At 37.7% G+C, this 15763-nt stretch overlaps 1 protein-coding gene and 1 long non-coding RNA gene across 5 annotated transcripts in view; one reads left to right on the top strand and one right to left on the bottom strand.

The window, feature by feature from the left end:
- Nucleotides 1-5681: 5681 nt before the first annotated feature.
- LOC127374686 (uncharacterized) lies at nt 5682-13146 on the bottom strand. Its single transcript, XR_007887167.1, has 2 exons — nt 11360-13146; nt 5682-7936 (listed from the first exon to the last, which is right to left on the bottom strand). It is a non-coding gene; the product is annotated as an uncharacterized LOC127374686 (long non-coding RNA).
- LOC127374527 (transcription factor COE3-like) overlaps nt 13138-15763 on the top strand; it is a 53726-nt gene continuing 51100 nt past the window's right edge. For all 4 annotated transcript variants that reach the window (XM_051419966.1, XM_051419963.1, XM_051419965.1 and 1 more), the window contains exon 1: nt 13138-13770. In XM_051419966.1, the coding sequence (XP_051275926.1) occupies nt 13649-13770 (122 nt within the window). In that variant the 5' untranslated portion in view covers nt 13138-13648. The remainder of the gene's footprint in view (nt 13771-15763) is intronic.

Genomic DNA, 15763 nt, shown 5'->3' with positions numbered 1-15763 from the left:
TCATGTATTATTTATTTATGGTGTTTACAGTGAATCTGTGACCTTTCTATCAGCACTGTACACATATATCTTTATTAATGTTCTCATTCTTAATGTTAGTACCAGCTCACCCACAGCAGACTCTTCCTCATTCTGGAGTTCCTTCACTGCTGCAGCTCTCTGCTCACTTCTTCCTCTCCTGAAGAGACGAAGGGCGGAAGTCTTCCTCTCCTGATCTCTATAATGAGTTCAAACTACAGCTGGTTCATCCTCTCATTACCCAGAATCCCCAGGAGCAGGAACAATCACCATGATCACCATCACCATCACCATCATCATCATCATCACCACCATCATCATCATCATCACCATCATCATCATCATCACCATCACCATCATCACCATCATCATCATCATCATCACCATCATCACCATCATCACCATCACAATCATCACCATCACCATCACCATCATCACCATCACCATCATCATCATTATCATCACCATCACCATCATCATCATCATCACTATCATCACCATCATCACCATCATCATCATCACCATCACCATCATCATCACCATCAGATAATAATTAGATAATCTTAAAACTTATAGAAAGGCCCTCCGTAATGCCAGAGGAGCCTATTACTCAGCACTAATAGAAGAAAATAAGAATAACCCTAGGTTCCTCTTCAGCACTGTAGCCAGGCTGACAGAAAGCCACAGCTCTATTGAGCCACATATCCCCATAAACTTAAGTAGCAATGACTTCATGAGCTTCTTCTATAATAAAATTATTACTATTAGAGAAAAAATTAATCACCAACTGCCATCAACAGTTATCAGTGGCTCTCCAAGTTCAGGGACTTCTGTCAATGTAAACTTAGATATATATTTAGACTGTTTTTCTGCTATCGATCTTCATCAGTTAACTTCAATCATTTCTTCATCGAAGCCATCAACCTGTCTGTTAGACCCGATCCCAACTAGGCTGCTTAAAGAAGTTGTTCCCTTAATTGGCACTTCTTTACTGGATATGATTAATCTTTCTTTATTATCAGGATATGTACCACAGTCCTTTAAAGTAGCTGTAATTAAACCCCTTCTTAAAAAGTCCACTCTTGACCCAGGGGTTTTAGCCAACTATAGACCGATTTCTAATCTCCCGTTCCTCTCTAAGATTCTGGAGAAAGTAGTCACCAAAGAGTTGTGTGACTTTCTACATAACAATAGTTTATTTGAGGATTTTCAGTCAGGATTTAGAGTTCATCATAGCACAGAGACAGCTCTGGTTAAAGTTAATAATGACCTTCTGACTGCTTCTGACAATGGACTTGTCTCTGTACTTGTATTATTAGATCTTAGTGCTGCATTTGACACCATTGACCATGATATTCTTTTACAGAGACTTGAGCATCAAATTGGCATTAAAGGAACTGCCCTAAGCTGGTTTAAGTCATACTTATCAGATCGTTCTCAGTTTGTACATGTTAACGATGAATCCTCCATAAATACTAAAGTTAGTCATGGAGTTCCACAAGGTTCTGTACTTGGACCAATACTATTTACTTTATATATGCTCCCTTTAGGCAACATTATTAGGAATCACTCCATTAACTTTCACTGTTATACAGATGATACGCAGTTATATCTATCAATCAAACCCAATGAAATTAATCAATTATCTAAATTACAAACATGTCTTAAGGACATAAAATCCTGGATGACCTGCAATTTTCTGATGTTAAACTCAGAAAAAACCGAAATTCTTGTTCTTGGCCCCAAAAACCTTAGAGACTCATTGTCTAAAGATATAGTCACTCTAGATGGCATTAACTTGGCCTCTAGCACCACTGTCAGGAATCTTGGAGTTATCTTTGATCAGGATTTGTCATTTAACTCCCACATAAAGCAGACCTCTAGGACTGCCTTCTTTCATTTACGTAATATTAGAAAAATTAGACACATACTATCACAGACAGATGCAGAAAAACTAATCCATGCATTTGTTACTTCAAGGCTGGATTACTGCAACTCTTTATTATCAGGTTGCCCCATAAGTCCATTAAAACGCTCCAATTAATTCAGAACGCTGCAGCACGAGTACTGACAGGAACTAGAAAAAGAGATCACATCTCTCCTGTACTAGCTACTCTGCATTGGCTCCCTATAAAATGTAGAATTGAATTTAAAATCCTCCTCCTCACCTATAAAGCTCTTCATGGTCAGGCCCCTTCATATCTTAAAGAGCTCATAGTACCCTATTACCCCACTAGAACACTACGTTCTCTGAATGCTGGGCTACTTGTGGTTCCTATAGTCTCTAAAAGTAGAACAGGAGCCAGAGCCTTCAGTTACCAAGCTCCTCTCCTGTGGAACCAGCTTCCAGTTGTGGTTCGGGAGGCAGACACCCTCACCACATTCAAGAGTAGGCTTAAGACATTCCTCTTTGATAAAGCTTATAGTTAGGGCTGGATCAGGTGAGTCCTGAACCATCCCTTAGTTATGCTGCTATAGGCCTAGACTATCGGGGGATTTCCCATGGTGCACTGAGCTACTCTCTTCCTCTCTCTTTCTGCACTCATTCATGTCCCTTTAATGCATGTTACTAACTCCACTTCTTCCCCGGAGTTCTTGTGCTTTCTCGTCTCGCAGGTTCTCATGGATCCTGGTGGAGCCTCCTGCCATGGTCCTGCTTGACTGCCATTGCCAATACTGTTGTTGCTGTGCACCTGTCTGTCTGTCTGTCTGTCTCTCTCTCTCTCTCTCTCTCTCTCTCTCTCTCTCTCTCTCTCTCTCACCCCAACTGGTCGAGACAGACGACCACCCACCTAGAGCCGGAGGATCTGTCCTAGGTTTCTGCCTTTTAACAGGCAGTTTTTCCTTGCCCTTGTCTCCAAGGTCTTGCTCATGGTGGTACTGTTGGGTCTCTGTAAATAATGTTTTAAAGAGTTCGGTCTAGACCTGCTCTATTTGAAAAGTGTCCTGAGATAACTTCTGTTATGAATTGGCGCTATACAAATAAAATTGAATTGAATTGAATTGAATTGAATTGAATCATCACCATCATCACCATCACAATCATCATCACCATCACAATCATCATCATCATCACCATCATCATCACCATCATCATCACCATCATCATCATCATCATCACCATCATCACCATCATCATCACCATCATCACCATCACCATCATCACCACCATCATCACCATCATCATCATCATCATCATCATCATCACGATCACCATCACCATCATCACCATCATCATCATCATCACGATCACCATCACCATCATCACCATCATCATCATCATCACAATCATCACCATCACCATCATCACCATCACCATCATCATCATCATCACGATCACCATCACCATCATCACCATCATCATCATCATCATCATCATCACGATCACCATCACCATCATCACCATCATCATCATCATCATCATCACAATCATCACCATCACCATCACCATCATCACCATCACCATCATCATCATCATCACCATCATCACCATCATCATCATCATCATCACCATCATCATCATCATCATCATTATCATCATCATCATTATCATCACCATCATCACCATCACCATCATCACCATCACCATCATCATCATCATCACCATCATCATCACCATCATCATCACCATCATCATCATCATCACGATCACCATCACCATCATCACCATCACCATCACCATCATCATCACCATCATCACCATCACCATCATCTTCATCATCTGATTGTCTCTGGTTGTTTTCTCAACTTTGTCCACTAGATGGAGACAAACACCAGGAAACTCTCTGCAGCAGATTTATAGTCTCCAATAAAGTTTGATTGAACAGTTTAAACTATATTGAACACATCAGAAGGACGATCAGCTGACACTTCTTTTTTAAATTTAAAAACAGGTTTTTAAAGTTTTACTTTCAATGTTAAATACAAATATTTTAACTGATAAACAAAGACAGGACAAAGTTAACCAAAAGTATGCCCACTGTAAAGCTGTTTACTGCTCAGAAGGAACCTGGTTGATCTACAGTTGCTCTAGTTTACAAACAAAGACAATATCAGAATGCAAATAATAATAACAACGTAAAAATATGTGCAGTTTATTACAATATATATCAACAATATATACGCACTGTAAAAACTGTCAACCGTGACAGTAAATCAACGTACAATATAAATAGGTTAAATGCTGTCTGTAGCAGTAAATGCCGTTATATCTCACGGCAAAACCTTTAAAGAATTTATACGGAATAAAGTTGTTTTTTTAATATTACAGACTGTAAATTGCACAGAAAACCATCACGTCTGCATATTGCTGCTGATGGTGAAAACTTAAAATCAACAATGTATCTTTTTACCGTAATAATACCATATTTATTACAGTAAAGTTCTGGCAGACACTGGTGTTTTCACACACAGCAACAATCACATCCCGCAATTAAAACCTAAAATAAATGATTTAAACCAAAAATGCATCAAAATTCTCCATTTAAACACAATGTTAACATTCTGTTCCAATAAACAGTCACAGCTCTGCGCTCTGTGCACATTTTCTTTTCTACTTAAATAAATAACCAAAAAGTAAACTTTAGTTAGTTTAACTCAAACTGTTTGAGGAAACCGATCGAAACCGTTTATTAACTCAAACAATTTAAGATATTTAATTTGAGTAACTCAAGTATTTATTGTTACGTTAACTTGGATAAATTAAGTTCATTGTTCCAGTTCACTCAAAACAAACAAACATATTTTAAATGTGTTCACAGAATATATCTCAATAAAGTTATTTAAATTTGTTTCTTCCACTAAAGCAAATTATTACATCATCTGTCAAAACAGCTGACGTATGATTAAAGTTTATTATTAATTATCAAACTTAGAGCAAATTAATTTAGTTACTGCTGTTGTGAAGTTGTTAAAGTTGTTAATTTACATTTTGGGGGATTATTAAGAATTATTGGATTGATAAACTGAAATAAATACAAAAATGGAAAAATAATTATGTAAATTCATCTTAAAGAAAATAAGTCAGTGGAACAAACTTAATTATAGTTATAATTATTATATCAGCAATATTTTAAATACTGCACAAATATAAGTTCACTGAAACAACTCATTTGAATCCAGATGTTTTGGAGGATTAATTTATGTTAATTTACTTATTTTATTAAGATGTGTTGTCAGGTTTTACATCCAGATAAAGACATTAACTATTGTCAGCGTACAATATGTTGTATATCAGCAGTATTCATGTTCACACTGGTTTTTATCTCAGATTGGACTTTTAGATGATTTCTCTCTGCTGTCTTTGAGAAGAAGAAGAAGAAGAAGAAGAAGAAGAAGAAGAAGAAGAAGAAGTGATTCATGGAGGAAAATAAAAAAGAGTTTGTTTGAAAGAAATGAAAGAAGTTGGTTTTATTTCACTGACATCCTCACAGTGTGTGGTGTTCCCCAACCAGCAGGGGGCGCAACGTCTCCACAGGACAACCACTGAAGACTCACAAATACTTTTATTCTTGTTGGAGTTCCTGTAATTTCAAAATAATTACTAATATAATAACTCATACACCTTTTAACTGTCATCAACTTAAACTGATAAAGAGAAAAACACATGGAGATCAACAATAATGTCAATCATCAGAATAATAATAATATAGAGAAACAACAGATCAATGAAACCAAACTTTAATAAAGAAAAACCCCTTTAACAGAACAATAAGGTCCCATAAAGCTGCAATAATAATATATATTTGTATGTGTGTGTGTGTGTACAGTGCTGATATAAAGGTCACAGATTCACTGTAAACACGAGATTGAAGAAAACAACCAAATGAATGAATTATTATTTCTCTTTTTTTATTATTATTATCCTTTTTTAATATGAACTTTATTTTATACGTCTGCTTTATTTCCTTCATACAGTCGCAGCTGTTTGCTCTGTAAAGACCACGCCCACTTCCTGCCTCTAACATTAAACAGTTTCTATTGCTGTTATTGTTCCTCGGCCACTTTAAAAACACACATTTTTCATTTTCTTGTCACAGTTTTGTTTTCGTTGCAGTCGTGGTCACCTTCACAGTAAAAGTCCAGAGAGGATGGTGGAGACATTAGAGGCGTTCAGGGGACAAGTCGGCGGGTAAAAACCAGAGGACAAACAAGGTTTGGACATCTGGAGCCGCCACTCAAACCTGCATTCATTAACCTCCTCTGTTAATTAATTAAAGACACGTCAGGTTCAATTAGCAGCAATTAAAGAGCCGGAATGATATTAATGGACTGTGATCGCCATCTGAAACCGAGCGGGGCGGTCCCTCTGCCTGCTGCCTGTAAGACCGGACTGAGGGCTCACAGCCTGACAGACCAGGCGACTAACAATACTTTAAGAGTATTTATGTTTCTGACAACCTTTTACATTTTTACACAAATATCTGAACTTTCTTCTGTTCATGGTTTAAAAACAGACTTTAGTTTAGTTTGAATGCATTTATTGATTATTATTATTACTAGTTTGCATCATTGAACAGTTCACATGACAGACGTAAGACCAAGAAAACGACATAAAAGACAAACATACAGTTTGTAAAAACCAACTGAGGACTTTTATACTCAGTATCAGTATCTTCTACTCCTCAGAGTATGACAGTAAAAGTACTCTGCTGGATGTTTCTGACTGTTTCTGTGAACAGTGAACAGTGAATGGATTTCCTCCATGTTAGCTCTGTCCTGTGTGTGAACCAGTGTTGATGTTGGGAAGGTGTGTAATGATGTAAAATAATAATCAATCATCAATAATCTCCTCAGATGCATCCACACTTAAGTAACAATCCTGTTTTTAAACATAAAAATCTGAAATATAAAAACTAAAAAAGTACAGACACCTGGAAATAAAGTTGATAAGATCTACTGAGTTAATTTAATTAAAATGTTCTCGTTAATAAACACATTTCTTGTGCTTCTTTATAATTAAATAAATAATAAAATAATGCTAACGTTATTAATGTAAAACAGAGAGGAAGGTAAAGTGTGATTGATGCTTTTTACTGTAAACAAATATTTTTCTCCAGTCGGCAGAATTTCACTTTCTGCATTTTTGGACAAAAGGAGATTTTCGCCGACTCCTCGGCCGCATCTTCACAAATTGTTCTTATTATATTATTATATTGTTATTATATTAAACACTCAAAACACTAATCTATACGCACACAGTACATACTGTATGCAAATGAACGCATCACAAACACAGTATACTGTGTTTGTGATGCGTTCATTTGCATTTACAGAACTAAAATTTGTGGTTCTTCTAAACAAAATAATTAATATCAGTAAAAGAAGAGTGATCAAAATTATGATTTATTATCAGTCAGAGAAATAAAATCACTTCTTTCATTTAGTTTTACTAAAATATTACATATTTATAATTTTATTGAATATTCCTTGTCCTATTATTTTGTCCTGTTAAAGGTTCATTCTGTGCTGTTGGACTGTGTGAATAAAACCAACTCCTCTGGTGATTGAATCTCTTCTTTATCCTCAATTTATAATAATAATAATAATAATAATAATATCATCCTCTGTTTAATAAAAACAGAAACAATCAAACTATGTTTATTCCCAATAAAAAAAATAAAATCTCTCTCTGTCTCCTCTTGGTGTCGCTCTTCCCTCGCTCGCCCGTCTCTCTGCTGGGATGAAGGGAATTCCCCGAACTGGGACGACTGGAAATCCCTCTGCAACACACACACACACACACACACACACACACACACTGTTACACACTTACACACACACTGTTACACACACACACACACACACACACTGTTACACAAACACACTCTCAGTTGAAGGTCGACCGCTTTGTTTCCTCTCATTTTATTCTCGTTTTTCTGGCTTCTCGTCTGTTTTTCTTCTTTCTGTTTGGAGCCGACTGCAACGAAACCAAGAAACAAAAACACGACCAGATAACAGAATGGATTTAATAGAAGGAAATAAAATAATAAAAGAGTGAATCAGTCCAACAATAAAACAGACGACTACAATAAAATAAAGTCAGTAGAACGTGTCAGTCTGAGGACCTAAAAGAGGACTGTCAGTCACCGTCCAATGAGACGCAGCGAGTGGTTTGACGGACAGCTGAGGTTTAATTAATCTCATCAGTCCGACTGGAAGAACTTTTTAAAACCAAACTTTACTTTAAAAACAGCCGATTTAAGGTTTCACATCAGATTGAAACACATTTAATTCAAAGTGATTTCATATTTAATCAATTGAAATTTTGATTGGTTTCAGATATTGAACAGATTAAATGATAAATCCTCTCCAGTTCACTCTGACTCAATTTAAACTGAACTGGTTGGAATCACATGATGTCTGCAGGAACTCTGGTTTATTGATCATTTGATTATTTCTAATGAAGAATGAAGGTCTGATTGATTTAGAGTTTGTTCTGATCAGAAACCTTAACGAGCCTGAGGTCCGATCGATTGATCTCAGCTGACTGAAGTTGTCAGAGTCTAAATTCAAAATCACATTTGGATTTAAAACAAAGAAACTAAAACACGAGGATGAGGTTAAATGAATATAAAACATGTAAATGATTTTATAATATATAATAAACATATAAATTATATTACTATAGACTGACAGCGCCATGGTAACAGTATAAATATATAATAATGGACTTGTAGAACCAAGAAATGTTGAGCATAAAGTTTTGTTAGAAATTTAGTTGGTGTCTCCATATAAAATCAATAAATCAATAAATCAGTTAACATTTCGCTTTATAGCAAAACACCAGTTAATGAACATCAGTAATTAAAGAACTTTCTAACTGTTTTCAGTGATTCTGGTGAAACTGGATCAGATTTTATAGGGAAAATATTTTCCCGTTAGCGGGCCACTGAACCGGGCTCAGCAGCCGGACTGGGATCGAACACAGCCTCCGAGACCCACAGGGAATAACGTTACAGTACCGAGGTCATTTACAGAGTTTCTGATTGTTTTCAGTCGTTCTGATTTTTGTCACATCTGCTGCCGTATTTCTTCTTTCTTAAAAGTCAGGAAATGAAAACTCTGATGTCCCCAAATCTCCCAAAGTTCAGTTGTTAGACCTAAGTATTTTTAAAACCCTTCGTACCGTCGTTCCTCTGAGGCCCCGAAACACTGAAACACCCCGTAATGTGTGTGTGTGTGAGTGTGTGTGTGTGTGTGAGTGTGTGTGAATGTGTGTGTCTGTGTGTGTGTGTGTGTGTGTGTGTGTGTGTGTGTGTGTGTGTGTGTGTGTGTGTGTGAGTGTGTGTGAGTGTGTGTGTGACAGCTGGCCCATCTGACTTTGCCGTGACATCTGGGAAACCCGCCGGTGCGCCGCCGCGAATGCCGGTTGATGTCGCTATTTAAATGCAAATGTGTGTGTGTGTGTGTGTGTGTGTGTGTGTAGCTCTCGCACTATCACACACACACAAAAGGAAACACTTCACACACAATAATGACGGAGGGTTTAACACACACACTCTGCAGCGCTGCGACTCGCTCGCTCGCCGGCTGCAGACAGAAACACGTTTATTATCAGCTGGATGTTCTTTAATTAAATAAACTGCTTTTAATTTACTGTCATTTGACCTCTTTTATTCTGTGAATTCATTCCAACAAAAACAGTCAAATACATGAAATAAAACATTTATTTATTTGGAGAAAAGAGCTTTATTTAATGTAAAAGACACAGAAACAATAAAATAATCATTTTATTAAAACACTCAAACACTGTTTAAAAAAATATTTATTTTATTTAAGGTGGAATGAAGATTTTGTTCTACCTGAAAGCAGAACTCAACAAATTCCTTTTTTTCTTCATCAGACACAAATTATAAAGTGAAAACAGTCAGACTGAACACTTGAATCTGTCTCCGCTGTTCAGAACCTCATAGAGAAAACGATTGATTTAAGGGCCACAGAGGAGAATAAAACGAGGTGAAACAATAAATCTACATTCAGTAAAAGTGAGAAATAAAGTTTTATTTATTTATTAGGAAAAAATATTTTATTTTATGTAAAAGACACAAAAACAATAAAAATATATTTTTTTATTAAAATTGAGATTAAAACACTGAACCATGTACAAAACACGCCTTTATTTAAGGTGGAATTAAGAGTTTCTTCTGCCTGAAAGATCAACAGACTCCTTTTGTTCTTTGGTCAGAGGCAGAAATGTGAATAAATGTGAGTTAAAATTCAGACTGAACACAAATTGAATCTGTCTCCGCTGTTCAGAACCTCGTAGAGAAAACGGAGGATTTTAGGGCCACAGAGGACAATAAAACGAGGTGAAACAATAAATCTACATTGAATAAAAGTGTGAGAAATAAACGGCATCTGATATCTGATAACGTCGCGCTGATCGATGGAGGCGGTGGCGGCGGCGGTCGGATCCGGAGTTTAAAGGATGTAACCAAGTTCATGTAAATGAGATCAAACCAGGAAAAAGGCGCCGCAGGGTGCGAACGCTTCAATCAATAACGACAGGAATTCATCAGGATGTCTGAGGAAGATTTACACACTTTTATTTCAGCTCACCAGACTTTATATTTCCTGCTTTATATTGATCCACTGATTGATTGTATTGATCCACTGATTGGTTGTATTGAGCAGCTCTCTACGCTGCACAGACTCCTCAGTTCAGTGTTTTATTGGTTTCACAGAGACAATATTTCCTTTATTACAGGAACCTAAAGGGGTGATCATGGAAGTATTGATTACCAGCACAAACTGATGGATTGATTTCTCTCCGTTTATTTATTCTCTGATCTTCTTCAGTCAGAAACAACAGTACGAGCAATATGTGAGGACACAATGTAGTTTATACGCTACAGAGTATAAACACAAACAAGGTAAATAAAAGAAACAAACAAAGTAAATAAAAGAAAGAAACAATATATTGATAGAAATAAAATAAACAAAGTGAAATTAATGAAAATTCTACATTTAAAAATCTGAAATAAATCCCCCCCCCTGCAGGTTGGGGAGTTGTCCCGAAAGACCGAACCCTCATTTGGAAACCAGATTGCCCCCCACACCCTCCTCACCCCTCACCCCCTCCTCCTCAACCCCCCCTCCCTTTTATTCGTCCATTTAAATTGAATTATCGTCTTCTTATTACCGACAAAACCTACAGCAAGAAACCTGCTGATCAATATCATTATCAATATTAATATATCTGTAATTATTATTATTACCACAATGATTATCATTAGGCCGGTGTATTATATCAGGTATTGATCAGGTATCGATTGATTTGTTTCTGCTGCTGTTGAAGTGAATTTTCTACTTTTTAAAAAGACAAAAAAAGTTCACTCACCGTCTCCTCTTCCTCACTTTCTCTTTTTCTTCACCGTTTTCTTCTCGCTGGAACAAAGTGAATCCTCCTTGCTTCCTTTCTGCTCTTCTTTCTTTACCTCCTCCTCCGACTGCTCCTCTTTTCTTCATCACTGGAAGCAAATTCATCTTCATTTCTTCCTTTTTCTCTTCTTTCCATTCCTCCTCTTCTTCCCCCTTCTCCTCTTCTTCTTCCTCCTCCTCCTCCTCTTCCTCCTCTCAGTTTATTCTCCGTCTCTGAAAACATAAATCTCCTCTTCCTCCTTCTCTCTCTCATCTCAGTTTAAACTGATTTTCTCTCCTCCTCCTCCTCCTCCTCCTCCTCTCTTCGTGTTCCAGCTCTTCGGTCCGGACTTGGTCCACCCCTCGGAGCCTCGGAGGCCTTCGACCCCCCAGAAGACCGGAGCGCTCTTACTGTGAAAACCCTGTCTCACTTCCTGCCTGTCTGTCTGTCTGAGTGAGGAAGAGGATGATGATGATGATGATGAAGATGATGATGATGATGAGTGTTTGTTTCTTACTTCACGTAAAAAAAACATTAAAACAAAATAAAATGACGACATAAAATAATAAAATCAGTGCAATTAAAATAAAAACATGTTAATTTGTCTCCATGGTAACATTTGCTATAAACTGCTGCAATATTATAAATATAATAATATATCAGAATATTATGGGAATATTTTAGCTGAATGTTGGAATGAACTTTATAGTGTTGAGTCTGGCGCCCCCGGTGGACAACAGCGGTAGAGTTTCTGCCTCGTTTCATTGATTTCAAGGGGAATGGACCGGCAGAGTATGTACAGTTTTTAATAAAAACTATACAGAAACATCCAATCTGCTCTCTGATGGTTGTTACAACCAAACCGCAAAAGTATTGTTACCATGACGACGGACGTCACCGGACTTTCTGCGTCCTTTCCTGCACCTCCAAAACTTTCCATCTATAAGTGTTAAATGTTAAACGTGTAAATACCAGAATGAGCTGAGAGAGACTGTAAATATCACAGAAACAGACGAGCTGAAAACATCGTTTGACCTTTGACCTGGAGATCTTTTTAACAGCCTCGTCATCTCGTCTTCAGTCAATCAATCAATCAATCAATCAATCAATCCCTCCAAGATGTCGCAGCCTTTTTTTGGCATCGTTGTGGCCTAAAATTCCTGATTTTATAAAAACTTGAAGTTTTTTGCAGCAAAATTGACGGAAAAAGTGAAAATTACAAAAATTACTGCGATTTTCTTTGTTTAATTGATTAAAAATGGAGTTCCAGAGAGAATGAAGTGCATGAAGGGTCGATCAGCTCGCACACAGTCACTCTGCTTTTACTGGAGATATGAGGACGGGATCCCTCACCAGCTTCCCACCAGAGACTGGAACCAGTTCAGACCTTCAGAGAGAGAGAGAGAGAGAGAGTAATACTGTCTCTCTCTCTCTCTCTCTCTGTGGTTGGTCGGTTTGAGCGCCCGCCTCCTCCCCCTCCTCCATCTCTCGCACTCCTTCTCTCTTTCTCTCTCTCTCTCTCTTTCTTCCTCTCTCTCCTCACACACTCACACACACACACACACACACACACTTTCACCTCTCCTCTCCATATACGGTCAGGCCCCGCCCCCCCCCACGGCTGTGATGTCGTCAGCGGCTCGGAGGAAGACCCGTGGGGTTTTTGGGTTTTGGCGTCCAGTCCTGTGGGGCCGCAGGGCTGAGAGTTTCTCCTTCGCTCCTCATCCCTCCATCATCGGCCCGCCTCTCCTCCTCTCTGCTCCTCTCTTTGGGGAAAAGAAAAAAGACACTTTGCTCGCGCTCGATTCGCCGTCCGGACTCGACTCTGTTCTTCCCCTCGTTTTCTCGTCCTCTGAGGATTTTATTTCTCTTTTCCCTTTTTTTCCTCCTCCTCCTTCCTTTCTTCCAACATGACGGCCAACACTGAGAATTTTTAAAAAATAAACTCTCAGAGAAGAAATCCTGTTTGTGCTGCTTCCAGTAAAAAGTTGAATTAAATCTAAAAACCAGACAAAAAGTTGAGCTGTTGAATAAAACTCCGGCCTCACTTCCCGATTCTTCTTCTTCTCCTTCTTTTCTCCGTGCTCCTTCCTCCTCGCCGGCTGCTTTCTGACTTCGAGGCGTTTCGGTGAAGAAACTGTCGACCGACCAGAAGATCTCCGTCCGTTCTGTAGAGCTGCTTTTTTTCGGTTGGACTTTTCTCCTTGTTTTTTGCTCGTGTCGCTCTCTCACTGCGTCGGCAGCATTTGGAGCGTCGGGGCCCCGGAGATGTTCGGGATCCAGGACAACCTGCCCCGCGGGGCCACAGCCAGCATGAAGGAGGAGCCGCTGGCTGTTCGCTCCTGGATGCACTCGGCCGGCGTGGTGGACGCCAACACGGCCGCTCAGAGGTAAACTCACCGCCGCCCACTGCCGCCCCCAGAGGGATTCTGGGAGCTGTAGTCCCAGCGGACAAACAGCCGCTCAGCAGGAGCGTTTAGATCAGGAGGGGAGCGCTTTAATCGTACTAGATTTCTGATCTGTTCTCTCGTTTCTGCTGTTTGTTCTTGAGGCAAATATCCAGAAACAAAATTCCTGCAATCATTTCAAATATTAGTGATTTTTTTAGGAGGAAAACTCTAAGAAATTTAAATTAAAAAATGCTTTAATAGTTTTTAGATGATGAAAATGTTTCAGGACATGTATTAGAAGATTTATAAGGAAAATGTTTAAGTTAAAGCTCTTCAGGAAACGGCAGATTTTTTATGTAAAATTATCATTATTAACAGTTTGAATCAAATAATTCTTTTCATTAGATATTTGTTCCTGATGTTTCTGGTTGAAGTTGCTCGGGACAAAGTGAGGTTAACGGGACATTTATCAAAAGGAAAAAAGCCGTGGAAGCTTTAGGCTGAAGAAAATCAATTATTAAAAAGCAGAAACATCTCTCTAATAATATTATTATTATATTTCTGATCTTTCTTGAGGTCAAAAATAAAAATCAGTTCCTGAAGTAAAAGGATGAAGGTTTGAATCTGCAGCTCAGAGGAAGAAAAGTGCTCGTTTGCAGGTTTCAGTTTTTAAATTGTGCAGCTGAAACAGACTGAGAGCTTCAGATTTATTGATAATTTAGAAAAGTGTTGAAGTGAAGGTCAGAGCTGCAGAGTCTGACAGGAGGATTCATTTCAGGTTAAAGAGGTTCAAACCGCAGCTCTGAGGAAAATAAATGTTATTAATAATAATGTTTAATCTGCCCTCCGAACAGAAGCGCTCCTGCTGAGTTCAGTCTGAGAGCGTGCAGATTGTTCACACTCAGAGCTGCACATGAAACATGATTATTCACGCCATTAACATCTGTGAAATCCTTAATATTACTAATATTTTCAACATTATAATTCCAATAAAGCAGGAGCGTGTGCCGACCTAAGTGAGTGAGTGCAGAGACGGCGGCTCCGAGCTGCAGATCCAGTGTCAGTTTTTAAACATTTCTGACATTCAAACATTTTCAAGTCCAAATCTGTTAAATTTTGAATTTAATGACAAACAGAAAGTGTCAAAGTCAGCCCAAACTGCAAGGAAAAACAGAAATGTATATTATTCACATTATTTTTATGAACAATTGTACAATGAAAAGATGGTTTATGACATAATTACAAACAGCTGAATGTGCTGAAACATCAGTGAGTCATCAGAGCTGCAGATTAAAGGCGACATTTTTAATACACGTATGTTAAATTATCATTATTAATCTTTAGATAAACATGTCAGTAAAGCAGCAGTAAAAAATACAAGCTCATGATTACATACCTGAAGTGACTCAGTGAATCAGCTCATAAGATGGAAATTCAATTAGATTTTTGTCATTTTAAACATATGTAAAAATTATATTATTACAAGTTTAATATAAATATTCTGAAGGAAAAGATAAAGCAGAGTCTGTGACGGTCTCATGAATAATTCTCTGTGTTGAAGCAGCAGCTCTGTGTGAACTTATATTGACACTGCAGATCAAACTTGTATGTAAAATTATATTCGTGTAAAATTGTCATTATTAACAATTAGAAAATTAACATAAAGTGTAAGTGTGAATTACAGTTAATGATATGGTTGTTGAATAAATGTGCTGAAACACATTCTTCGTGAATCTTAATGTATTTATTCATATAAGGATGCAGATAATTTAAGATTTATTTCATGCTTCTGACATATGTAAAAATTATAAAATTCGTTTATGATGAATGAGTGTTAGAGTGAAGCACAGTTGACAGTTTGTGTCGTTAGAAATCCTCTGATGGGACATCGGAAACATCCAAGCTGCAGAAACCAGATTTTTAAATTTTTGAAGTATGTAAAATTGTCATTATAAACAGTTTTAATAGAAAAGTACATTAAAACATCAGTGTA

This window comes from Dicentrarchus labrax, unplaced genomic scaffold (assembly GCF_905237075.1).
Source record: "Dicentrarchus labrax unplaced genomic scaffold, dlabrax2021, whole genome shotgun sequence".
Taxonomy (NCBI): Eukaryota; Metazoa; Chordata; class Actinopteri; family Moronidae; genus Dicentrarchus; species Dicentrarchus labrax.
Note: the sequence above shows the minus strand (reverse complement) of the source record. Positions and strands in the feature narration are given on the sequence as shown.